The 24,937-nt window shown below is 41.7% G+C and overlaps 2 protein-coding genes across 5 annotated transcripts in view; one reads left to right on the top strand and one right to left on the bottom strand.

The window, feature by feature from the left end:
* Positions 1-11,450, top strand: part of NMT2 (N-myristoyltransferase 2) — a 60,949-nt gene extending 49,499 nt beyond the window's left edge. The window contains exons 9-12 of one of the 2 annotated variants that reach the window (XM_040645377.1): positions 617-787; positions 9,329-9,496; positions 10,702-10,839; positions 11,023-11,450. In XM_040645377.1, the coding sequence (XP_040501311.1) occupies positions 617-787; positions 9,329-9,496; positions 10,702-10,839; positions 11,023-11,043 (498 nt within the window). In that variant the 3' untranslated portion in view covers positions 11,044-11,450. Of the gene's footprint in view, positions 1-616; positions 788-9,328; positions 9,497-10,701; positions 10,840-11,022 lie in introns of those variants that run through there. The other variant, XM_040645378.1, reaches the window with a different exon arrangement.
* Positions 11,451-14,174: 2,724 nt separating this feature from the next.
* On the bottom strand, positions 14,175-18,785 carry RPP38 (ribonuclease P/MRP subunit p38). 3 transcript variants are annotated; one of them, XM_008692023.2, is made up of 3 exons: positions 18,647-18,785; positions 16,220-16,317; positions 14,175-15,118 (listed from the first exon to the last, which is right to left on the bottom strand). In XM_008692023.2, exon 3 carries the CDS (start codon positions 15,102-15,104, stop codon positions 14,259-14,261), a length of 846 nt encoding a protein of 281 aa, XP_008690245.2. In that variant the 5' UTR covers positions 15,105-15,118; positions 16,220-16,317; positions 18,647-18,785; the 3' UTR covers positions 14,175-14,258. The 3 variants fall into 3 exon arrangements, with proteins under 3 accessions (XP_008690245.2, XP_008690247.2, XP_008690246.2); XM_008692025.2 differs by having other exon boundaries at positions 18,659-18,754; XM_008692024.2 differs by having other exon boundaries at positions 18,550-18,687.
* Positions 18,786-24,937: the final 6,152 nt, after the last annotated feature.

The raw sequence follows: 24,937 nt of genomic DNA on the forward strand, positions 1-24,937 counted from the left end.
CTGTTCTCATCACCTTTTTTAATGAGAAGATAGCAGGGGAAGTCAGGGCCGGTACATGGCAGCCAGCCATGCACCTTTAGAAAATACTTGGCTGTTAAAATGCTCGCCTTTCCCGTTCTGACCAGTACGATTTACTTTAATTTCATTTTTGTTGCTCACAAGAACAAGAGAGCTACAGCCCCTTCACGGGCCATTGAATTCTGAGCTGTCTTCACCTGCATTTTCACCATGTCCGACAGGGCAGTTAAAGCACATCCTTCCAGAACACACGCTCAGAGTGTTCCACCCCGTGCTGGGGGCTGTTAACACACTTGGCTTTGTTACGTAGACTGGTGCGCCCTCTGACTTTGTTGGGGCACCACTGACCCCAGACCGGCCAAGGGATAGAGGGTACAACACGTTGTCTAACGTATATTCTAACTCAGCGCTTTTCAAGCTTTCATGTGTAGACAGATCACGGGGGGAGTCTTGGTCAACTGCTGGTTCTGACTTCGTAGGTTGAGGGGGAGCCACGATTCGGCAGCTCTGACGAGCTCCCAGGTGGCGCCGACGCAGCTGGCCTTCCTTTCCGCTTAGAGCTCAACTTCCCGCTTTGTTTTGTTTTCACTGCAACAAGGCTACCAAGACTTCGGGCCTGAGACCCATGGAACCGCGAGATATCCGGGCCGTTCGAGACTTGACCAACACTTACCTGAAGCAGTTCCATCTCGCCCCGGTGATGGATGAAGAGGAAGTAGCTCACTGGTTCCTCCCCCAGGAGCACATTATTGACACGTTTGTAGTGGAGGTAAAGATAAGGTGATAAGACACTACAGACAAGTACGAAAACACCACACAGCTCAGTCTGGTTTCCGCAGGGATCAAAGAATGCCCCTCTCTCTCCTCTTTTCTCTGACTCACTGCTTCCAGACCAGATTTCTGCTCGCCCCGATAGAACCAGAATTTCTTCTTACAGTTTCCATTCCTGGATAAGAGCACATTTTTGCTGGTGCCTAGTGAGAAATCAGAATACGTTTCTGTTGGTACCTGTGTGATGAACTGCTTTATTTGGTTTTGAAAAAGTCGATTCGGATGGCCTTATCTGAGGTAGATACTTTCCGAAGTTTAATATCCTTGGGTTTTGCGAAGCTGGTTTGAACTGCACTGCTTTCGGTTGAGATGGCATAACTCAGCCATTTAACCCTTGTTCAAGGGAAGGAGGGAAAAGTAAGAGTCTAGATTTTCTGATTATTGGATGAATTTAACACAGTGCTTTTTAAACCTTTAAAAAAAAAAAGCTTAGAACTTGTTCAAATGATGTTTCCGCATAGAAGCTCTTTCAGTTGAAGTGGGTTTGGGTTTCAAAGGTTGAGATTTGAGCTGGTAAGTACCTGGAGGAGAGAAAGAGTGAGGAGTCTGGGTAGAGGTTCTGACAGCAGTCCATTCCCCATTCAGTTGTGAGCACTGAGCCAGAAGTGTCTTTTCAACATTGTCAGGCATTGGTCTGGATGTAGGATGACAGCCATGATAGGGCAGAAATGGTAGAAAGAGGGTGAATTCAAAGGACATTTCTGGAAAACAACTGAGCAGTCTTTGTTTCTAAACTCTTATTTCTAGAACAATGCTAAAGTGTACATCTTTAAGCGCAAATCTTTTTTTTTAATTTAAATTCATTTAATTACCATATAGTGTATTACTAGTTTCAGAGGTAGAATTCAGTGATTCATCAGTTGCATAGAACACCCAGGGCTCATTCCATCACGTGCCCTCCTTAATGCCCATCACCCAGTTACTCCATCCGCCCACCCCCTCCCCTCCAGCAACCCTCAGTTTGTTTCCTACAGTTAAGAGCCTCTTATGGTTTGTCTCCCTCTCTGATTTCATCTTGTTTTATTTTTCCCTCCCTTCCCCCTGTGGTCCTATTAAATTCCACATATGAGTGAGATCATATGATAATTGTCTTTCTCTGATTGACTTATTTCACTTAGCATAGTACCCTCTAGTTCCATCCATGTCATTGCAAATGGAAAGATATTATTTTTTGATGGCTGAGTAGTATTCCATTATGTGTGTGTGTGTATGTGTATATTTGCAATATACACAAATATCAAATCATTATTTTGTACACTTGAAAATATAATGTTATATGTCAATTATATCTTAGTTTTAAAAGAGAATAAATAATTAAAATATATATATTTCATTTAATAACAATAATAAACATGTTACCTAAATAACATTTTTTTTAAATAACTGTTTTCCAAAGCAACAAAATTAAGAATGGTAGGTTTTATTTTTTTGCGAATCTTTTTAATGTCTGATTTACTAGAAGACAGCTGGGCTTACATATCTACTTCTGCATTCTGTCTATTGTGATAAATTATTTTGGCTGAAGCGTGTGAAAAAAAAATCCTTCACATGAAGTATTGACGATATGGAAAAGAACAGATACTTTAGCAGCTCATTCAGATCCTTTTGAATATTCTCTACTTGAAAGCTTATTAATGAACTTTCCATACTCTGATTAAAGTCCATTGGTCTGTCTTGTCCTTTGACCGTTCCTTTACCAGTGTCTGAGTTTGTAACATATATTGATCATTTGGAAAATATCGGTTCACTGGGTTAAAAAGATCTTCCAGATATTAACAGTTCATTATATAATATCGACAAGTCTCATTTGTTGATATCCCCACCATTGTCAGCAGAAAAGTATGTCATATAGTTCATGGTGGAGGATACAGGTTTGTCCAGACTTAAAGTTGCACCCTGAAAGCTCAAATTTCATCATTGGCAGCAAATCCCACCAGTATTTTCCTAGAAGTGATCAGATCGCATCATTGATTTTTCAAGATGTGCCAAATACCGAAGTCTTGATGACCACGGCTTACAAGCCCTCCTTTAAAGTGGTGTTCCGTGAAAAAAAGGGGCTAGTTCGGCTCACAGCTCCGTCGCCTACGGGCTTCTCTTTGAGACAATAAACTCATGGAAACTGAGAGCTTTCCTAGAAAAACAGACTGCCCTTTCAGTAGGCAACAGTAGAGCTTTGTGTGTTTCCTCGCTTGTCATCACACAGGATGGGAAGAGAATGAGTTGTTAAGGGGTGAGAGTTAATACAATTAAGAATTCTTAATCAAGGACATGCTAAGTGAAACTTTTTTTTTTGTTTTCTTAAACCTTGAGAGTGTGGTGGTGAAGAGTAAAAAGACCACCGGCACGGTTTGGTGCTGCTCCGTGTCCCCACCGAGGCCCAGATAGTGGTGCCACTGTCGCTCCTGCGTTCTTGGTGCCGATGTCCACACCGTGAACGAGGCAGATAACTTCGTAGTGCTGTTTGCAAAATCGTTTTGACTGTCGGACTTCTGGAGGGGTCTCAGATACCCACAGGGGTTCACAGACCACATTCCGAGGACTGCTGCCCTCGGGTATATACTCAGAGGTCGAGCTAGATTGTCAGACAGCTCACCAGAGGAGCTCTTAGCAGTGTAGGAGAGGTCGTGTTCCCACAGATCCTCACTCACGGTTGGTTATTATCAGACTTTAAATTTAGGCCAGTCTGATGGGTGTCAAATGATACCTTGTTTTTAATTTGTATGTTCTCATTACTCATGAATGTGAACATCATCTCATAAATCTGTCAGCCGTTTTTATGCCCCTTTTTCTTTTTAACTGTAATGTTCTTGGTTTCTAAAGGTTTTTCTGTATGTTGAATACTAATATTTGTATTGGGCTGTATTTCTGGGTTCTCGCTTCTGTTCCATTGATCTCTGGTGTCTGTTCTCCCACCAACACCACACTGTCTTATGACTCTAGTTCTATAAAAGTCTTGATAGGTGGAGTGATTCCTCCCACTTTATTCTTTTTGTCAAGATTGTTTTCATCTATTTCCTTCACCTTTCCATATAAATTTTAGAATAAGCTTGTTTTTGTCTACAAAGTATCTTGATGGGATTTTGATAAGAATGACATTAAATCTATAGATTAATTTGGGGAGAATTCACGAGTCTTCCAGTCCATGAACACGATATGTCTTTATTTCTTTTAGATCTTTTGAATTTTATTTTACCAGCATTTAATAATTTTCAGCATCTGGCTCTTGTAAATGTTTTCTGAAGTGTGTATACCTTACATACTTGATTTTCCTTAGAGCAATTATAAATAGTATTATGTCTTTCATTTTGGCTTCTGCATGTCCATTGTCTGTGCATAGATGCAGTTGCTTTTTCTGTGGGATCTCGTGTCCTGCACCCTGGCCGAAATCACTTATTAGGTCCGGGAGTATATGTGTAGATTTCTTGGATTTCTACGTAGACAGTCATGTCATCTGCAAATAGGGACAGTTTTATTCCTTCCCTTCCCATCTGCATGCCTTTTATTTCTTCTTCTTGCCTTATTGCAGGGACAGGATCTTCCAGTACTTTGTTGAATAAGACTGGTAAAGGTCGACATCCTTGTTATTGATGTTAGTGGAAAAGCATTCAGTCTTCTATCACGAGGTATGATATTAGCTGGAGGATTTTTGTAGATGCTTCTTACCAATTTGGGATAATTTCCCCTATTCCTAACTTGCTGAGTTCTTATCATGAATGGGTGTTGGATTTTGTCCTTTGCTTTTTCTTCTTCAATTGATATGATCTTGTGATTTTTCTTCTTTAGTGTGTCGATATGGTGTAGTACATTGGTTGATTTTCAAATGTTTGACGACTCTTGCATGCCTAGAAAAAACCCACTTGGTTATGGTGTATACATTTTTTTATACATTGTTGGATTTGGATTGCTAATATTCCGTCCAGTATTTGTTGAGTTCATCAGAGATACTGATCTGCAGTTTCTTTTTTTTTTTTTTATACTGCCTTTGTCTGGTTTTGGTATCAGGATAATACTGGCCTCATAAAATGAGTTGGGAAGTGTTCCCTCCCCTTTTTTCTAGAAGAGATTGTATAGAATTGGTCATAGTACTTTAAATGTTTGCTAGAATTCTCCACTTGACACCATCTGACCTTAGAGAATTCTTTTTTGTTAAAGTAAGTTCCATTTCTTTAATGGTATAGGACTATTCAAGTGATCTATTTCATCTTGATTGAATTTTAATAGGCTGTGGTTTTGAGAAATTGGTCCATTTCTTCTAGATTGTCAAATTTATAAGAGTAAAGTTGCTTAATTATTCTCTTGTCCTTTTACTGGCCGAAGGATTTATAGTGATAAGGCTTATTTCATTCCTGATATTGACGATTTATATCTTTTCTCTTTTTGTGTTTGTCGGTCTTGCTAGTGTTGAATCAAATCAATTTTAATTGATTTTTTCCCCACAAAGAACAAGGCTTTTGTTTTATTGATTTTCTCTGTTTTCTTGCTTTCAGTGTCATTGATTTCTGATCTTATGTTTATGATTTTCTTCCTTCTGCTTGCTTTGGGCTTCTTTTGATCTTCCTTTTCTTGTCCCTTAAGGGAGGGACTTAGATCATGGAGACCTTTCCCTGTTACAGTGTAAGCATGTAGTTCTATAAATGTCCCTCCCTGCACTGCTCTAGCTTCATTCTACATATTTTGGTATGTCATTTTCATTTTCATTTGGTTCTATGTATATATGTATGCATTTATTTATTTTTAGAGATTTTATTTATTTGAGAGAGCGTGCACACGAGCAGGGGGAGGGGAAGAGAGAGAGGGAGAAGCATACTTCCCGCTGAGCAGGGAGCCCAATGTGGGCTCCTGGATCCGGGACCCTGAGATCATGACCTGAGCCAAAGGCAGACGCTTAACCAAATGAGCCACCCAGGTGCCCCTGTATTTTTTTTTTTTTTTTAATTTCTTTTGAAACTTCCTCTTTGAGCCTTGGACTATTTAGAATTCTGTTGTTCAACTTTGACTTCTCAGAGGTTTCCTATTGATTTCTAGTTTCATTCCATTATGATTGGAGAAGACACTCTGTACGATTTCGCTCTGTTAAGGTTCTTGAGGCTTCTTTTAGGCCCAAATGGTCTATCTTGGTGAATGTGTGTACGATGTATATTCTACTCTGTTGAGGTGGAGTGTTCTATATTTGTCATTTAGATCCTATTGTATTATTCAGATTTTCTGCCTTCTTGATGATTTTCTTTCTAGCAGCTCTGTTAGTTGATGAGAGGAGTGCGCAAGTCCCCAACTGTAATTTTGGACTTGTTCCAAACTTTGGACAAGTTCCACCTCTATCAGGTTTTTTTGATGTATTTTGAGAGTCCTGTTTGGTACTTAGGACCTTTATGTCTTCTCAGGGGATCAGTCTTTTTATCAGCATGTAATACTCTAGTAATTTTCTTTGCTGTGAACTCTACTTTATTGGATATAAATATAGTCACTTCTGTTTTAAAGATTTATTGAGAGCAAGAGCATGCACGTGTGCAGTGGGGAAGGGCAGAGGGAAGGAGAAACTTAAGCAGACTCGGCCCTGAGTGCGGTGCGCAACACGGGGCTCGATCTCACAACCCTGAGATCACGACCTGAGCCAAAACGAAGAGTCGGGGATGCTTAACCAGCTGCGCCACCCAGGCGCCCCGTCATTCCTAATACTTGAAGGTTAACGTTTGCATGTGTATCTCTTACAGCCCTTTTACTTTCAGCTTATCTATGTCATGGAACCAAAAGTTTCTTATAAACAGCATGTAGTTGAGCCATGTGTCTTTATCCACTCTGCCAGTCTTTCTTCTGATCCGTGTATTTAGGCCCTTTATATTTGATAATTACTGATAGGCTCCAGCTTAAGTGCCATTTTATTATTTGTTTTCTGTTTGTTTCCTCTGGTTCTTATTCCTCTTGTTTCTTTTTCCTTGCCTTCCCAGGGGATCCTTGAATATTTTTTACGATTCTGTCTTGATGTATTTATCGTGCATTTGAGCCTCTCTGTGTAGTTTGCATGATGGTTGCTCTGCTTACTCCTGTATATAGGATACGTGACCGCCACACTCGACTGCTGTCGACACTTTACCACGTCAGGCGACCTTACTTACATTAGATCCCTTTATCTTCTTGACTTTGAAACGTTGTCTTGACTGTCATATGGTGTTACAGCTTATCGAGTGGATTTAGCAAACTCCTGAGGCCGGGGCACCTGGGTGGCACAGCGGTCAAGCGTCTGCCTTCGCCTCAGGGCGTGCTCCCAGGGTTCTGGGATCGAGCCCCACATCGGGCTCCCTGCTCTGCTGGGAGCCTGCTTCTTCCTCTCCCACTCCCCTTGCTTGTGTTCCCTCTCTCGCTGGCTGTCTCTGTCGAATAAATAAATTCTTTTAAAAATCTTAAAAAAAAAAAAAAGAAAACTCCTGAGGAGAGTCTACAGCGTGTACCAAGATTTCCGCTCGTTGTTCCTTCTTCCTGACACTCTGAGACTCCTTCTGTCATTACTGCATTTCTGTTGGGAGAATGTCCTTTGGCCACTCTTAAAGGTATGTCTGCTGGCAACAAAGTCTTTAAGTTTTCACTTGTCTGAGAATGTCCTTATTTCTCCTTCATTCCCGAAGGATAGTCTCACCAGATGCAGAATTCATGGCTGATCCTTCCTCTTTCAGCCCTTAAAAATGTTGTGCCACTGGGGGGCACAGTCGGTGAAGGTTCAGTTCAGGTCATGATCTCACGGTCGTGAGACTGAGCCCCACACGGGGCTCCACACTCAGCTCGCAGAGTGTGCTCGAGACCCTCTGCCTCTCCCTCTGTTCCTCCCCCACTCGTGTGTGCATGCATGCTCTCGCTCTCCCGCTCTCTCAATAAATAAATAAAAATTTTTTTAAAATGTGCCACTGGGGCGCCTGGGTGGCTCAGTCAGTTTAAGCGTCCAACTCTTGATCTCAGCTGGGGTCTTGATCTCAGGATCCTGGGTTCAAGCCCCACACTGGGCTCCACACTGGGCATGCAGCCTACTTAAAAAAAAAAAGTGCCACTTTCTTCTGGCCTCTGTGGTTTCAGATGAGAAATGCACTGTCATTTGAATTGGTATTCTCCTGTAGGTAATGCCTTGTTTCTCTGTGACTGCTTTCAAGCCTTTGTCTTTAGTTTTCAGAAATTTAATCAGGATGCATCCTGGAGTAGATTTCTTTGGGTTTTTTCTGTTAAGGTTCACTCTGCTTTTTGATTCTGTTGTGTGTGTTTTGCCAAATCTGGGAAGCTTTCACCCATGATTTCTTCTGCTTTCACAGCCCCCACATTTTCTTCCTTTCTGGAACTCCAGTGACAGGAATGTCAGATGTTTTGTTACTGTCCCACAGATCCCTGAGACTTAATTCATGTTTTTTGTGGTTTTTTTCCAGTCTGTTTTCTCTCTTTTGTTCAGACTGGGTAAATTCTACTGAATTCTTCAAGTGCAATGATTTCTGGTCTCTGTCATTTCCACTCCATTACTGAGCCCATTCAGTGAGTTCTGTTTTTCAGTTTCAATTTTTTGAGTTGGAAATCCTTATTGAAGCTGGAAGTTTAGGTCTTTAATTCATTGTGAATACTGAGCTGCTAACACAGAGCAGTAGAGAATCACTTTAGCAAAATGTCTTTAATTTCTTAGTGTCTGAAAAAAGGTTTCATAAATCAGAAGCATTCAGAAACCAAATAATGCACCCGTCTGGAATTTTCTTTTCTGCTGGAAGAACTACTGGCAAGAGCATACACGTGGTATAGCGTCTTCGGCTGTGTAATTCAGGCATAGCACAGTTTGAGTTGTATGCCAACTGCATAGGCCACCACAGCTAATTAAAGCAACGCAAACAGTACTGGCTCACCTCTTGTATTGAAAGGTATCCCAATGATGATGAAACCAAGACCATCGTTTGCGTCCCTTTTGATTTTTGAATTTTTCAGATTCACAGGTGCATGTCCAGGTGTGGTCCTGATGCCTTTCACACGTTTCTCAAAACAGCTTCCAGACTCTATCCAACTTCACTTTACGCTGATACAATTCTTGCTTTGTGCCAAGATGTTAGTATGATATGGTATCTTTGAGTTGGAAAAGGCAGCCTTCTAATTCCCGGAGCTTCTGTTTCTGCAAAACGATGAATGCACTTTCATCCCTGTTCCCTAGGTCTCAGGAGACTCATGAGTCGGGCTAGGGGAAACTTTACTTTTAGAACATTCTTCTTCTTAAGATTGTTGGGAAGATCGTTATGCAGACGGCCATCTAGCACTAGGCTAAGAAAGGTACAAGTCCGAGCTCTTCTCAGGCTCTACTCAGCCCAGCCTCGGGGCCCCCAAACTGCTGAGAGAGAGGTAGGAGGAGTGGTTGCTTTTTGTTCTAACTGAAAGTTACGGTACACGTCCAAACCCAACAAGCGAGCTTAACTGCGCGGACGCAGCGTGTGCGAGGAGGTATTTACCTGACGTTACCTTTGTCCTTTAGAACTCCAGTGGTAAACTAACTGACTTCCTGAGCTTCTACACACTCCCCTCCACAGTCATGCACCACCCCGCGCACAAGAGCCTCAAAGCGGCCTACTCCTTCTACAACATCCACACGGAGACGCCCCTGCTGGACCTCATGAGTGACGCGCTCATTATAGCCAAGCTGGTGAGCGACTCCCTCCTTTCTGTCCTGTGTGTGTCTCCAAATTTGTGCCCAGGTATATGAAACCGCTTACTAGCGCTCCTTCCGCACGGGTGCAGTTGATTTGAGGTATTTGTTACTGTTGACCATTCGTCAAAGGAGGAATTTTGATTGGAGTTTCTTTTAAAATTTCAGAGGCTGTTTGCATCATTGATTCTATTGCAACTTAACCAAAAAGACATTTTGTGCAAATTAGAAACTCTTAACCCTCATAGAAGAATGCATAAAACCCATAAATCAAGGAATATAGGCAAAGACATACCTTGATCGAGGGAACGTACGTGTTTGTGTTGCGATGCATCATGAGCGACAGGAACCTTTTTTGAACTCAACTCTGAATTTTTAAATGAGAGGAATTTTATTCTTAAAATTAAGGAGTTTAGTATTAAAAAGAAAGGCATTTAAAATGAAAGGAATTAAATTCAAAATGTGCTGTACTACATTTGTAATATTTTTCTATTTCCTTCGTGTGGTAGTTTGGATACTTGTTAAATTCTTGCTACAAATAGACATTTTTTTTTTTAAAGAAGTTGAAATTAGCTGACCGTTCAGTGTAATTACTGGACATGAGAAAATACTATTCATGAGAAATTGGGAACAACATGTCAAAAGTGCCTTCTTTGATAAACTGAAAACATTTTTTTAACATGGGACTCTTGTATCTCCGAATCAACATTATCCTATGATTCTTTGATCCTACTGCTCTTTTTCAGCTACTTCCCCACAAAAAAAAGGCCAATAATACATTATTTAAAGTAACACCTTTGAGAAATAGAAATCTATACCACATTTTGCATAGTATTTTTATCTAACATTTTCAAAAAATACAGTTTTTACTATTAAAATTTTACTAAATTTATTTCCCAGCATCAGCCCAAGACAAGTATACATTTAAAGTCTTTAAAGCTTTAGCTCAGTCAGAACTTTGAAAGGCCCGTAGCTAACGGTTCTGGGGATGGAGCCATCTGGGCAAATGTTCCTTCTAAAAATATTCTAAGACAGTTTTGAACTGAGTTCTTAACCTGTGCAGAGACTGTAGACATTAAACCTTATATAAATGCATATTCAAGCTATTAGTAGAGGAATAAAACGTTACACTGAAATACATAATATAGAAAACACTCTAGTCCTTTGACATTTAAAATTTGAAATCCTTTTTACATTGGCAGAAAGGATTTGATGTATTCAATGCACTAGATCTGATGGAAAATAAGACCTTCTTGGAAAAACTCAAATTTGGCATAGGAGATGGCAATTTGCAGTATTACCTGTACAACTGGAGATGTCCGGGGACAGATTCTGAAAAGGTAAGTGCAGTGGATACACCCTTTTTAAACGTAATAAATGTACCTAGGAAATCCCATACTTGCTGCCCTTGGGATTATTAAGGTGTTTTTTAGTAGCTTTTAAAAAAACACAGAGCTATTGTACTGTAATTTACTTTTTCTTGCTTACCTGTCCTTACCATTCTGTTTCTTCCCTCCCTTTAGGTTGGACTAGTATTACAATAGATGGATATTTCTATTTCTAGAACTCTGACATCATCCTTTGTTAATATTCTATTTAATGATTCCTGGAACTGCCATTCCAAAGAAGAATAAAAGCACAACTTAAGTGAAATCGATGTAGTCGGTAACAATCAGAAAAGATGAAAAAAACACTCATATGCGACCAATAGTACATATTTCTAGCTAGGATGTTAACATTCTTTTTTCTCAACTGTTTACCCATTTGTAGGAGGGATGAAAGGGTACAGAGAGCACATTCCTCTAGTTTTCAGACTTTGGGCTGTCTCTTGAAGAGAAGGTATTTTTCCACTCTGTAGAAAAGGGACTGTTTTTCTGTGGACTGAACAGGAGTCACAGGACTGTGTAAGGAAAGCTTTGCTATTGTGTGGAGATAAACTGTTGCATTTCTATTTATTAAGTGTTGGTCTGTTTGTCCGTGTAACAGAATGAAGGATCCATGTGGAAAACGTGTACTCCCGTCACCTTACACGGTATCACTGGGGGCATTTATGGAATCAGCACCTTCCGTAACTCAGTGACGAGTTTGAAGTAGAGAGGGAGATAAAAATATTCTGGTGACTAGGAAGTACATTGATTTCTCCAGAAGCAGAGTTGCCAAATAAACAAACACACACATGTGTACTTTGATCTCCAGCAGGTCAGTGGAGTGGTTCAAAAGCAAAGTTTTGTGCAAACATGTGCGAGGGTCTACACCGTGACTGACTAGACTTCTGCTGCACAAACTCGTGTCTTCTCAGCGGCAGCAAGAGATGTCAGGCAAAGAAAATTAAAGCTCTAAAGTCAAAAGAAATGCTCAGTGGAATTTATTAGTGCTATCAGGACCTAGATAGTTTGAATGTTTTTATTACTTATGCAAAATTGCACATATTCCTTTATGCTGACTTTAATTTATCATGAAAGCTGTCATGCTAATGGAAAATGTCTTATATGTAAATAAGTATTCATAATTTTGTTACTGATGGTGTTTTTATCTAGAATTTGAAAACCCAGTTTTCGCAGTGTACATATATGTGTATATATCGCCAGTAGTCCAAGGACGGGGAGGAGGATGCCGAACGAGGCCACATAGAACTGGCTTTGACTCACATACTAAGAGTAGATACTTCTTCCCGCCTTTACTGTACCAGTGCCTAGGCTCTTCAGTCCAGAAAAATTTAATTTTAGACCACACGACGGCCTTTCCTTTGTGTTCTAAGTGGTCAAATAAAACCAGTCACATCTTAGATCAAGTAGGAGCTAGCAAACTATGGCCCAGGAGCTAAATCCAGCCTGTCACCTGTTTTTGTACAGCCCGTGAGCTAAGAAAGGTTTTTACATTTTTGAATGGTTGCTGGGGGGGGGGGAGAATCAAAGGAATAACATCTTGTGACACGGGAAAATTGTAGGACATTCAAATTTCAGCATTCATAAAGTTTTATTGGAACAGAGCCCCACTCATTAGCTTACATATCGCCTGTGGCTGCTTCACGCTACACAAGGCAGAGGTGAGTTACTCTGACAGAACTGTATGGCCCAAAAGGCCTTAAAATATTTACTGTCTGGCCCTTTACAGAAGAAAAAAAAATTGTCAACCCTTACACTAGAGCTGAAAGCCACTCTCTACACCTTCCTACATCATCAAGACAAACCCACAGCTGTGACTACCACTAGAGGGCGCTCGGGGACCGCGCAGTAGTGCATAATTGGGACAGCCGTGTTTACCTCTTTGAAGACGTTGAGGAGACTTCTCATAGAGGACGATTCGGACTCCCACTGCATTACCATTCTTTCTTAACAGAGTGAGAGTGGCTTCGGAAGCAAAACTGAGTCAGTCCACCAAAACACCAAGAATTAAGTAAATGGGATTTTCATCTGGAGTCAAGGCTCTAGTTGGGAATTGTGTTCCATTCATTTTTAAGGCACAGTCTTATATAATGTAGGTTTTCAGATGATTGCAGAATTGCCAGTCAGTAATTTCATCACAGGCTCACCTCATGATAAAACTGTGGCACTTCTCCTTTGTTTACATAATTCCAGCTGTTCTAGAATTCAGACGTTTTAATACACTAATTAATAAAGAGCATATTCCCCTCTTTATAAGGTCTCTTTATAATTTAGACAGACTACCAATGAACATTTCAAAATTGAAAATTGATAAAACTGCTGGTGTTTATAAAGTAGTTATTAAATTTCACTGCAATATACAGTATCTTATAGATTCAAAAAAACATTGTCCTGCGTCTTTGTCAACAATGGAAATGCTCTATTCCATGAGGTATCTTGACCTCTCCATCCCCCTTTTTTTTTTTTTTTAGCCAAGATGGCATTTAGTAAAATTTAACTGAACAGAGGTGGCATAATCTAAGAGTCAACCAGAATTTAGGCTGAAAATATACTTTAGCAACCCAGTACCTTCCCCCTAAATTACAAAAGGACCTTTTCGAAACACGTACTGTGAACAGCAGACACTTTAACACAGACCTAGAGGATTGATTATGCTCCATTTCCTAACATGAAGAACCCCAGTCATTGCACAAACCTGAGACCTCAAGCTCCTCACTTCATTTTTAATTCTCTTCCTGCCTCATTTGACCTAATTACCAGCATACTTTTTACCCATGTTAAGTTTCCAAGGAAATAAATTAACCATGTAAAGGGGTGAATTTCAGCCATTCAAAATACCGTATCTGGCTTTTTCCTATAAACATTAAGCTCGTGCATATGCCTACCTCCAAAGAAAGTCAAATCAACCGGAAGTTAAAAAAAAAAAATTCTGATATGTTTCTGAAGACAAGGTAGTGCTTGGTGTTTACTGTCTTTCTTTTAAAACTGATTGAGCTGCAATCCAGTTTCATCTGCGTTACTAACTAGAACCTGTTTACTGTGGCCCATTTGCCAAGTTTGATAGAAAGATGTCAAGTGTTGTAGGATACAGAATTGCTTACAAGCATTGTACCAGCCTTTTAAAAAGTGAATTTATACAAGCATGGACATAGTTGCAATAAACTTTTGTTTTGATATTCATACTTTTGAATATTTTCTGCACTTAGTGTTTTTAAGCATCAGCCTATCTATTTATACAAAGTCTTTCACCTACGAAAGGAATGTTACTAAAAGTATCCCAAGAAAATATGTAAAAAATAACAATTTTATTACTTCCAAGGCTTCTTTACGAAGTGTCGTTTTACAACTGTATGAAATGACAAGTTCATACAAGATTACTTTGAAGTCGTTTTTTTCCCTTTGAGTGGTTTCCTTATCTTATTGGGGTTTGGAATCACTTTCTTTATTTTAAGGGGTTGTAACACTACAGCCTGCTGACCTTCAACAAGCTTCCTTTTATGTTTAGAGAGGTCTTCAAAGGATGTTTCCAAAATCTCTTTGTCTTGGCTTTCCAAAGATTCAGTGTCTAAATTTTCCCTGGAGTCTTCCGGTCTGCCTTGAAGCCATGGTACGTGTAAACTGGGTACTCGGGGAATTATGGCTTTTACTTCATCCACAAAGGCAGTGGTGTCCTTTCTGAACCCTAAGGCCAGGACACATTTTAAGCCAATGACAGGTGCGAGTGTCTCGCTGAGACGGGGAACCTGACAAGCAGGAACGGATCTGCTCAAACTTAACTGAATCAGATGTGAGGTGATGAGCGCAGGCTTGGCTGACTTACACACGAGTACCAGCAGCAGCCCATTCCTTTCCAGAGCTCTGGTAACTTCATTAACGCCAATGGCCAGCTGCTTCCTGACATGGACAGGAGTCCACCCTGACCCTTGCTCATTATCTTCTGGGTGTTTCTCCTTCAGATCCTTGCTCATATCAACCTCTGGGCTACATTTGTCTGGGCTTTGTTTTTTTAAAAACTGCTTTTTCTTTTTCTTCTTATCCTCAATCTTCTGAAGCCCAAGAGATTTAAATCTGTCTTCAAGGGTCTGTAATATGAAGTGCATGTCCTCTCTCTCTAGCGTACTCCAGCAGATAGCATATGGGTTGTTCAACGACGTCTTTACCGTTAAAGGTCTTGTCTTCCGAACAGAGCCCCTCCCCGGTGCTTGAGGAGCTGCAGCCATTCTGAAAATCTTTCCTAAAGAAGCAGACGACAAAGTAAATTTGTGTTATGAGCAATGCATGTCAGAAGAATATCTTGTTTGTACTCTTTCTGATTCCTGATAGGCTATAGAAGCCTGACTATACAGAACCAACGACATGACATACACTAAACTTCCTTTAAGATTAAGGAATTTAGGTTCCCCATTTTTTCATGACTTTGTCTTTATTCATATACAGGTAATATATAAATGTTTTGCATTACTGCAATCACGAAATTCTATTTATTTATTAAAAATGTTCCATGTTTCTACCTGTTCAGGATTATCTTTTTTAATGACCGTGTGGTATTAATCTTACAAATCTGTTACCAGTTTCTGAGCTGCTCTCCAGTTAGGCCTCCATCCCACAAAGACTCCCTGAGCGCCGCCCATGTGCAGGCAGCATTCCAGTCACAGGGGTTCGGCCGTGAGCAAGCCACCTACATGGGCCTGGAAGCCTCTGCTGTTCATAATCAACCAGCTGTGGGTTTTTAAGAACCAGAATAGTAATCTATGCACACGATTAAAAATTCAAATGATACTTTCATTCTATGCCCTTTTGTAAGTCTCCCTCCCTCCCTGGACTCTAAGCTGCTTGTATATCCTTCCCTAAACATCTCCTACATACACAGGTATATGTTCCCCCTTCTTAACAGTTATTCCAAGCTGACTGCTTCTGCAGCTGGCAACTTGATGAAAACTAGGGAAATTTTGTAATGAAACTTAAACTAACCCATTAAAGAAAAATAAGAAGGATCGTTCTTGGGAAAATGTTATAAACCACTGATCTAGGGAGCATATCCTGGCTCTCCTTCCCAGAGCAAGTGCGTTTCTCGTCCCTCAGTTTTATTCCTCACTTCTTCCTGATGCTGAGCGAAGAACCACAGTGACCTACGTGGCAAAACTGAAGGAAGTTCAATGAGCCAGCCCCCGAGAAGTGTGGCATTTAGAACTGACCCTATTTTCAGATAACCGGATTTTCTCCCTCCAGACAGTCCCTCATTCCAGGTGGTCGTTTATCCCACGGAGGCCTGCCATCCCCAAAATGCCCCATGCACAATTAAGAATAAGTCTTCTCCAATTAAACTTCCACTCACCAGTCTGGCTACTGATGGTAAAGCGCAGATGTCTTTGTGGAGTGTGTCAGAATTTAGAAGGCATTTTCTCCATGTATTACTTGATTCTCACAAAAATCCTACAGAATTGCCCAACGTGTGGGTGAAGAAAGAGAGTCAGGTTAAATGATTTGCCCAAAGTCACAACTGGTTTTCCAAACCCGAAGCTTATGCTTTTTCAATCCTGGCTGCACCTCAAAAATAACCTGTTGCCTTTTAAAACCTACAGATGGTTGGTCCTTATCCCGGATGTACTGAATTGGAATCCCTGGGAATAGGACCCGGGCGCTTGTATTTGTAAAAAGCTGTCCAGGTGAGTCTGATCCAGAACAGGGTTAGAACAGCTGGGGTAGGACAGGCTGCCTCTTGACCCTGGACAGCCGTGAGAAATAGCGTCCTGGCCTCCACTGGTCTCCACTGCACCTCCGAAGTCACCTTCTAGCAGAAATCCGAAATTCAGCTCCTCGGGGCAGGGTCAGACCTCGTTCACGCCAGTGCTGCCAGAGCCTCGGTACCTGCTGCATGAGCCGCTTCCTCCATCCCAGCCCCTCTGCACAGCCCTCCTCATCCCCCATTTTCTCCATGTTCCCCTCCAGCTTGGGGAGTCAGGAAGTGGCTCAGCTAAATCCAGTCGGGATTGGTGGAGGCTGGCATCAAGTTGACCGTGGTCAGGAAGAGGAGCAAGACAAACACGAGCTAACAGAGCTCTTGCCAAACTGCAAGTCAGCTCACGGGCCTGAGCATTCAAACAGCACTCAAGTAAACAGAGAACTGTGTGCTCTGGAGGGAGAGCAAGCTAGGCAGGAACTCCTGTCTTCAGAATCTAGCAGGGGAGGTGAGAGTCACGTAGTTCAGATACGCAGGATCTTACACCATATAATTCAAAAAGTGCTGATTGATGAGAAGTAATGGTTTTGGAGGAGAAAGACAGGAAGGCCTTGCTGAGGTGCCTTTTGAGCTAGGTCTTGGAGGCATTCACTACCTACAGGATCAAGGGCAAACCCTTAAAGGTGACCTACAAGGCCCTCCACACTCTGACCCTCATCTTCCAACGGCCTCTTCCACCATGCGCGATTATACCTCGCCACCCAACCACTTACTGTTGAAGGAGGCCACCAGTTTCTAACCTCCACATCCTCATACCCATTATTCCCTTCCACCTTCAGCCCCACAACCACCACTCTTACTTAAGCAAGTATTTCTGGATTATCCACAATGCACCAAGCCATAAAGTATTAAAAACAATTACTAGCCTCACCATGCTGAGAATTCATGAAAAAGACATATCAGCAGGTAATAACATAGTAAGACGTGCACATTCAAGTCCAGGAACTACCGAATACTAAATAAACAGCAGAAGCCAAACTTAGCTCAAGGGATCAGAAAAGAGGTCCCGGAGAAAGTGACCTTTTAACCTACATCTGAAGAGTGCCTGCCAAAGGGAGTATGAAGTAGAGTATCCCAGGGAACAACATTAACGAAATAAAATTAAATGTCGCTGGGGCCGAGACGCTAGAGATGGTGAGGTATTAGGGAAAGGAAGCAAGGACCAGAGGGTGAAGGTCCTTGCAAACCTTACAATGGGAAGTAACTGTAACGTTTAAAACAGAACAGTGCCATGATTTGAAAGGCATTGCAAAAAGTTCTTTGCGGATTCTCGGCCTGGAGGGGTCCTCTGCCAAGAGTGGAAGGAGCAAAGAGGTTCCCAAAGTAGGCATGACGGTGGCCTGCACTAGAGTTGCCGCAGAGGGGATGGGACAAATACATACAGTTGAAATAGTTAAGAGGAAGAATCTACCCGGCTTAGGGCTATCAATCGGGAGTAAAGGAGAGGAAGGACTCAGAAATGCCTTCCGGACTCTGGATCCGGTAGCAGAGGGGAGGACGGCCCCAGTTCCCACTGGCTGCATTCCCAGAGTCCCTCCCTGTGCATGCGGCCCCGATCTAATGCCCTCATTCTTCACTAGATTCGCAAACTAGTTATTTTGTGGTCCGTCTCCGGTTCTAGGCTGTGGAGCACTGAAGGACCAGGGTGGGCTTTATCTTACTATTTCCCATACCCTACAGATGCTCAATTCCAGGCAGAAAGAGGAGAGTAGACCAAGGTCCGGTGGCAGGAAAGTACGCGCGTTGCGCGGGGTCGGAGCGGCCGGAGACACAGGGGTCTGGGGGAAGACCTCGGGACCTCGCGTGCCCGCCGCTCTCCGCACTCTTCCGCCTCCCAGGCGGGTTCCCACCCGGGGCGAGCCCCTCGGGTCCCCCTGCGTCCCCCGCACCCCGCACCCCGCTCCGATTCACGATGTCAACCGCACCTCTTCCACATGCGCCTCGACGCGCGTGCGCAGAGCCCTCGCCCTCCGTGGCCCATCTTTCCAAAAGCTCAGAGAGCTTCGCATTTCATCATCTCACCTTGTCACTCACAATGGAGAGAGTAGGCCCACAGCTTCGCAAGGCCGGAACTATAAACACCTTGAATTTGGGAACGAGTGTGGGAAGCTCAAGACAGCGCCCTACAGCGACAGAGCGCAGGCGCAAGGCCGGTCTCGCGATACCTCACAGTTGCCTTGGTAACCCGCTGCTCATAAATTCCACCACTTGGTCTGGGGGCTATTTTACAGTCCGTAGTCCCCGGAAGGCTGATTCTCTCCTCTCTCGTCCGCTCCCTTGTAATCCAATTTCTATCTTTCAGCGCCTGGCGGGCTGGCTCGCTCTTTCTCTTCTCCGTTTTCTGTATTTGGCTTGCCTAAGGGGACGCAAAACCCTAGTCCCTGTCCCAGTGTCTCGGTCGCCTTTCTGGCACCAGGAAAATCAAGAGGTGGTTGGAGATTAAAAGAACGTGCCTACAGGCAACAATGTAGGCAATCTTGAGCCCTCTGAAAGAGGAGGGTAAATGCTTCTTTGCGTTCTGCGACAGCAGCTCTGAAAACTCCCAACGTCTGCTGTAGCTGCTCCGACCGGTGAAAACGGAAGGTACGAATGGCGTCGCTGGGAAGTCATGGACAGCTGTAGAACAGTTGAAGGACATTTGCAAGGTCAGCCATCTGAAACTGTTGATTCACCCGTGGCGAGAACTTAGAAGAAAGTAGGTTGCTTCTGACCTAAAGAGCCTCCTTCGCCACCCCAGTCCTTTCTCTTTTCCAGCCTAACTTAACCCCCCTTATTTTTCCTCTCTCCATTTTTCTCAGAACTTTTCCCTTCTCAATCTCTTCACTGTTCGTTTGGTTTTCCATTTTTTAATCTATTTTCTCCATCTTCAGTTTGTATCACCTACATAGTATCCAACTGGCCATAAAGAAAAGGAAACATGGGGCGCCTGGGTGGCTCAGTCCTTGGGCGTCTGCCTTTGGCTCGGGGCGTGATCCCGGTGTTATGGGATCGAGCCCCACATCAGGCTCCTCCGCTGGGAGCCTGCTTCTTCCTCTCCCACTCCCCCTGCTTGTGTTCCCTCTCTTGCTGGCTGTCTCTCTGTCAAATAAATAAATAAAATCTTAAAAAAAAAAAAAAAAAAAGAAAAGGAAACAAAAAACCGCGTTCCTTTTGATCAAAGATTTCTGCAGGTTACACAGGGTTAAAGTACAATGTGATTTTTTAAAGTCACAATTAAAAGATTAAAAAGAATGAAGTTACAACGAGTTTGAGTGTAACAGACTTTTGTTTCATAAAATGAGTGTTACGGCTCATTATGATAAACTGCAAACATCCAGTCTTAACTCTAGCTCAAGTAGTCTTAGATCCAGCTTTCAAGCTGTAAGAGAAATGCAGACACACATATCTAATTGAAATGCTAGAGTAATGGGAAGGAATTGTGCACGAGTTTTGTCCTCCTAAGGTTCCAGAGTGTATATAGATTTATAGCATCATCTCAATTTACATTCGTTCTATGAAGATTACCTAGCGTTACATCCCAGGGCTCTGGAACCCTTTGCCTACTTGAAATCCTCACTTCCTCTCTGGCTTGCCCAGTGACCCCTAAAGCAAGCTAATTAACGCTCTCCGTGAAGTGATAAAAATAGTACCTGTTGTGCTTATTAGAAGAGATAATACATAAGATGATTAGCACAGTCCCTGGCACGCAGAAAGTGCTTGATAATTCTGTGATGCATCTAGTGACAACCTGGATGAGGAGTTAATAAAAGTTGACAGTAGCCTCTATGACTTTAGTGCTTGTGTTTTATTTTGAGACTACCAATATAATTTCCACAAGAATTTTGCTAAAGTGAGTAACTGCATTTTAAAGGTAATTTCCCTCATTTGGATCACACAAACATTACACGAAAAAGTAAACAATCCTCCCATGACCCGATTACCTCAAAACATATTTCCTTTCTGTGTTCCCTTGTAATTTGTTTCACATTTATACATGCATTTAAATTGTGAAATAACACAGATTAAATTTTGTGTTCTGATTTTCTTCCCATATAACACTTTTGAGTGTTTCTCACATAGTCTTCAAGTTATCGCTTTAACTCATATATGTGTTGTATGTGTGTATATGTGTGTTATATATATATACGTATATATAACACACATATACACATGACATTTAATGACAGGTGTTACAATTATTTTACCCTGTAAAACCTCAGATTGGTTTTTGAATAATAAAGTTTTCTTTTTATATTAACTCTAGAATTGGACTGTTCTTAAATTTATATGCTTGTCATGATGTAAGAGTGCCTTAAGGGACCTGGTGATAAATTGTGTCATTAGAGGCAATGTAAACGTGAGGTGTTTGAAGCAGTTAAGTGATGTCTAAGTAACAGCTGGTTGCAGTGCCACATGTTTGTAGATAAGGTCAGTCAGGAGAAAAAGAATCTAATTGGATTTAGACCATTTATTACACTTACAAGACAGTAAAAGCAAGATCAGCAGGATGTCCATTCCCTGCATCCTTACACCCATGGGACAACATCCCTAGTCCCAGAGATCAATAACCATAGGTGTCATGAGTGATGCGTCACTCTGCATTGACAAATCAACTTTACACTTCAGCTGAACAGTTTTATAGACTGACACAGAAGCCCACAGCTGTACCCTAAGGTGGCAAGGGGATAGGGGGAAAGGGGAGGGCAACATGAAATGCATTAGTCTCCACTAAAAGTAAAGAAAAGGAAGAGAAACACCTTTGTTTGAGTTTCCCACAAGATAGGGACCTAGGGGCTCTTGGGGGCTTAGTAGGTTAAGCATCCAACTCTTGATTTTGGCTCAGGTCATGATCTCAGGGTTGTGAGATTGAGCCCTGCTATTTAAGATTCTCTCTCTCCCTAACCCCCCCCCCAACCACCACCACTCCCTCTCTCTCTAAAACAAACATACAGACAAAAAAGATTACAACCTTGCTCCAGGAAGAATCCCAGGCATTCTGCCAAGACTCAGACTGCAGTCAAGCCTTGCCTACATGGCTAGGTAGAGACGTGCAAGGTTGTCAGGGGGCCTTGGCAGAGAGCTGTCCTTCTGTTAAAAAGGAGAGATTTGAAAGACCTTACATCAAATGGTCACTAAGGTGTTTGGGATGTTCTTTTTTTTTTTTTTTAAGTAGACTATTTATTAGAATTTTGTTTTTTTTTTAATAGGCAAAAGCCTAATGTAATGTGATGCTAAGCTTTAGATTTTCCATAGGTCCTAAAGAGCCAGCAACAGTAATTTTGGAAAGTGTATGATATAAAATCAGCTGCAGGTAACTATTCAAAATATACCATAGCTATACATAAACATAAACCCATAATTTTAGAATTATTTAAAGTATAGAAATTTATATGAATTAAATTATCAGGGAATTCTTTCTGAAGCAATATGAGAACGAGTGACTGAGAAGCACTTTTATTTTTTTTAAAGATTTTATTTTTTTGACAGAGAGACAGCCAGCGAGGAGGGAACACAAGCAGAGGGAGTGGGAGAGGAAGAAGCAGGCTCCCAGCAGAGCAAGGAGCCCAATGTGGGGCTCGATCCCAGGACTCTGCGATCATGCTCTGAGCTGAAGGCGGACGCTTGACGACTGAGCCACCCAGGCGCCCCTGAGAAACACTTTTAATGTGGAAATGTGCCCGTATGTCTATAAGTATGTATTAGGTGAAAAATATAAATAGCATTTTACTTCGTGCACCGGTTTCATTGAGTATCTTTTATGTGTCAAGCAATATGCCAGATGCTCGATACATAAGAATGTTTCCTTCCTTTTTTCAAAAGGTAACAGTATTTATTGAATTCTGAGTGTTAGGGATAAAGCAGTGACTAGATCTCAAGGAAACCCTGAATAGCCCAAACAATCTTGGAAATGAAGAACAAAATTGGAGGACTCACACTTTCTGATATTAAAAACTTACTACAAATCTACAGTAATCAAAACAGTGTGGTATTGGCATAAAGACAGACAGTGGAATAGCGAGCCCAGAAATAAACTCTCACATATATGGTCAATTAATTTTTGACAAAGAGGCCAAGACAATTTAATGGGGAAGGAGCTTTTTTTTCAACAAACGGTGCTGGGAAAACTGGATATCCACATGCATATGAATGAAGTTGGACCCTTACTTATACCCCATACAAAAATTAACTCAAAGTGGGGCACCTGGGTGGCAGTCAGTTAAGCATCCAACTCTCAGTTCGGCTCAAGTTGTGATCTCACTCAGGGTCATGATCTCAGGGTTGTGAGAGCAAGCCCTGCATCGGGCTCTGTGCTCAGCACGGAATCCGCTTAAGATGCTGTCTCTCCCTCTGCCCCTCCTGCTTGTGCGCTTGCTCTCTCTCTCTCCAAAATAAATAAATAAATCTTTAAAAAAATTAACTCAAAGTGGATCAAAAATCTAAACTTAAGGGCTAAAACTATGAAACTCTTAAAACGTAGGGGAAAAATCTTCATGACACTGAATTTGGTAATGATATCTTGGATATGACAACAAAAGAACAGGTAGCAAAAGAAAAAATAGAAAAATTGAATCTTCATCAAAATTAAAACTTTTTGGGGCGCCTGGGTGGCTCAGTTGGTTGAGCGCCTGGCTCTTGATCTCAGCTCAGGTCTTGATCTCATGGTGGTGAGTTCAAACCCCATGTTGGGCTCCATGCTGGGTGTGGAGCCTACTTAAAAAAAATTCTAAAACAAGATTTTTTGTGCATCAAGGGACACTATCAAGAGAGTGAAAAGAAAACCCACAGAATGGGAAAAGATATTTGCAAATCATATGTGATAAGGGATTAATATTCAGAATATATTAAAACTACAACTCAACAACAAAAAACAAAAACAAAAAAAGCCTATGGGGCACCTGGCTGGATCAGTCCATAGAGCATGCAACTCTTGATCTTGGGGTTGTGAGTTTGAGCCCCCCAAAAAACCAATTCAAGGGGTGCCTGGCTAGCTCAGTCAGTTGGGCTGGTTAGAATGTGAAATGGTACAGCTGCTTTGGAAAACAGTTTGTCAATTCTTCTGAAAGGTAAGACACAGAATTATGATATAACCCAGCAATTCCACTCCCACTGAAAAGAATTGAAAGCAGGGACTCATCAGATACTTGCATGCCAGTGTTCTTAGCTGCATTATCGACAATAGCCAAAGGGTAGAAACAATTCAGACGCCTACCAATGATTGAGTGGAGTCATATTTACGTACAATGGAATATTATTCAGTCATAAAAAGGAATAAAGTACTGACATCTGCTACAACATGGATGAACCTGAAAAACATTATGCTAAGTGAAATAAGCCAGTCGCAAAAGGACAAATATTGTGCAATTACACTTTATTAGGTACCTAGACTAGACAAATTCATACAGATAGTAGGTAGAACAGAGGCTGAGGAGAGACGGGAATGAGAAGTTGTTTAATGGGTGCAGAGTTTCTATTTAGGTGGATGAAAAAAATTTGGAAATAGTGGTGATGGTTACACAGCATTACAAATGCACTTAATGCCACTCAAAATACTATTTTTCACTATTTTTCTTTACTATTCCTTTTTTTCTTCTCAGTTTCATTTTTTCTTTATTTTTTTTCTCATTTTCCTTTCAAAAATTTTGTCTCCCTTTTTCTTTTATTTGGTTTGTTAGTATTTGGTGTTGTTTATTTGTATGCTTGCCTGGCATTGTGTTTTGATTCCATTATAGAGATCAGTTCATCAGGTGGACTCTGGAGTTGATTTTCTCTTGAGGCGATGTGGGCCAAGCATCTGACCAGCTTCTCCCGATTTTAAGTTGACCTTGGGATACCTTGACTCCAAGGTCAGCAGTAAGTCCAACATGCTGCTGGGCCTCTCAGCCATCCCTGCTGGGGAGGAGATCTGTGTGGACAGCCACCGACCCTCAAGACCATCACCAAGGGTAACTTGACCAAGCTGAAGCTGGCCCGCCACATCCTGCTTTAGGAAAGAGGTAGTCATTAAGGTCAGTGGCAAGACATAGGAGAACTCCTCCAAACATCAGACTGTCCTGTGAAGTAAGAATCAAGAAGGTCTTGAACCATCCCCAAACAATCATTTCAAGTGATCCAGACTGAGTAAACACTCTGCCTTGTCACGGAGTCCTCTAGTGAAACAGAGGTGCTGGAGTTCCTAGTGACTCATGGAAGTCTGTAAGAAAAAAAAGGCCGCAGGCAAATTCTGTCAGGTAATGTCTGCGGGTACAGTCCCTAGAAGTGTGTCGTTCGTAGAGTTAAAGGCAGAACACCTGCTCTTGGATGCTGACGTGATAATCAAGTTTGAAGACTTTGGCT

The sequence above is a fragment of the Ursus maritimus genome, unplaced genomic scaffold (genome assembly GCF_017311325.1).
Source record: "Ursus maritimus isolate PB19 unplaced genomic scaffold, ASM1731132v1 scaffold_31, whole genome shotgun sequence".
In the NCBI taxonomy this organism is placed as follows: Eukaryota; Metazoa; Chordata; class Mammalia; order Carnivora; family Ursidae; genus Ursus; species Ursus maritimus.

Bases quoted from the DNA above. Each gene is read 5' to 3' on its own strand.
- RPP38 (XM_008692023.2), bottom strand. From the start codon at position 15,104: ATGGCTGCAGCTCCTCAAGCACCGGGGAGGGGCTCTGTTCGGAAGACA.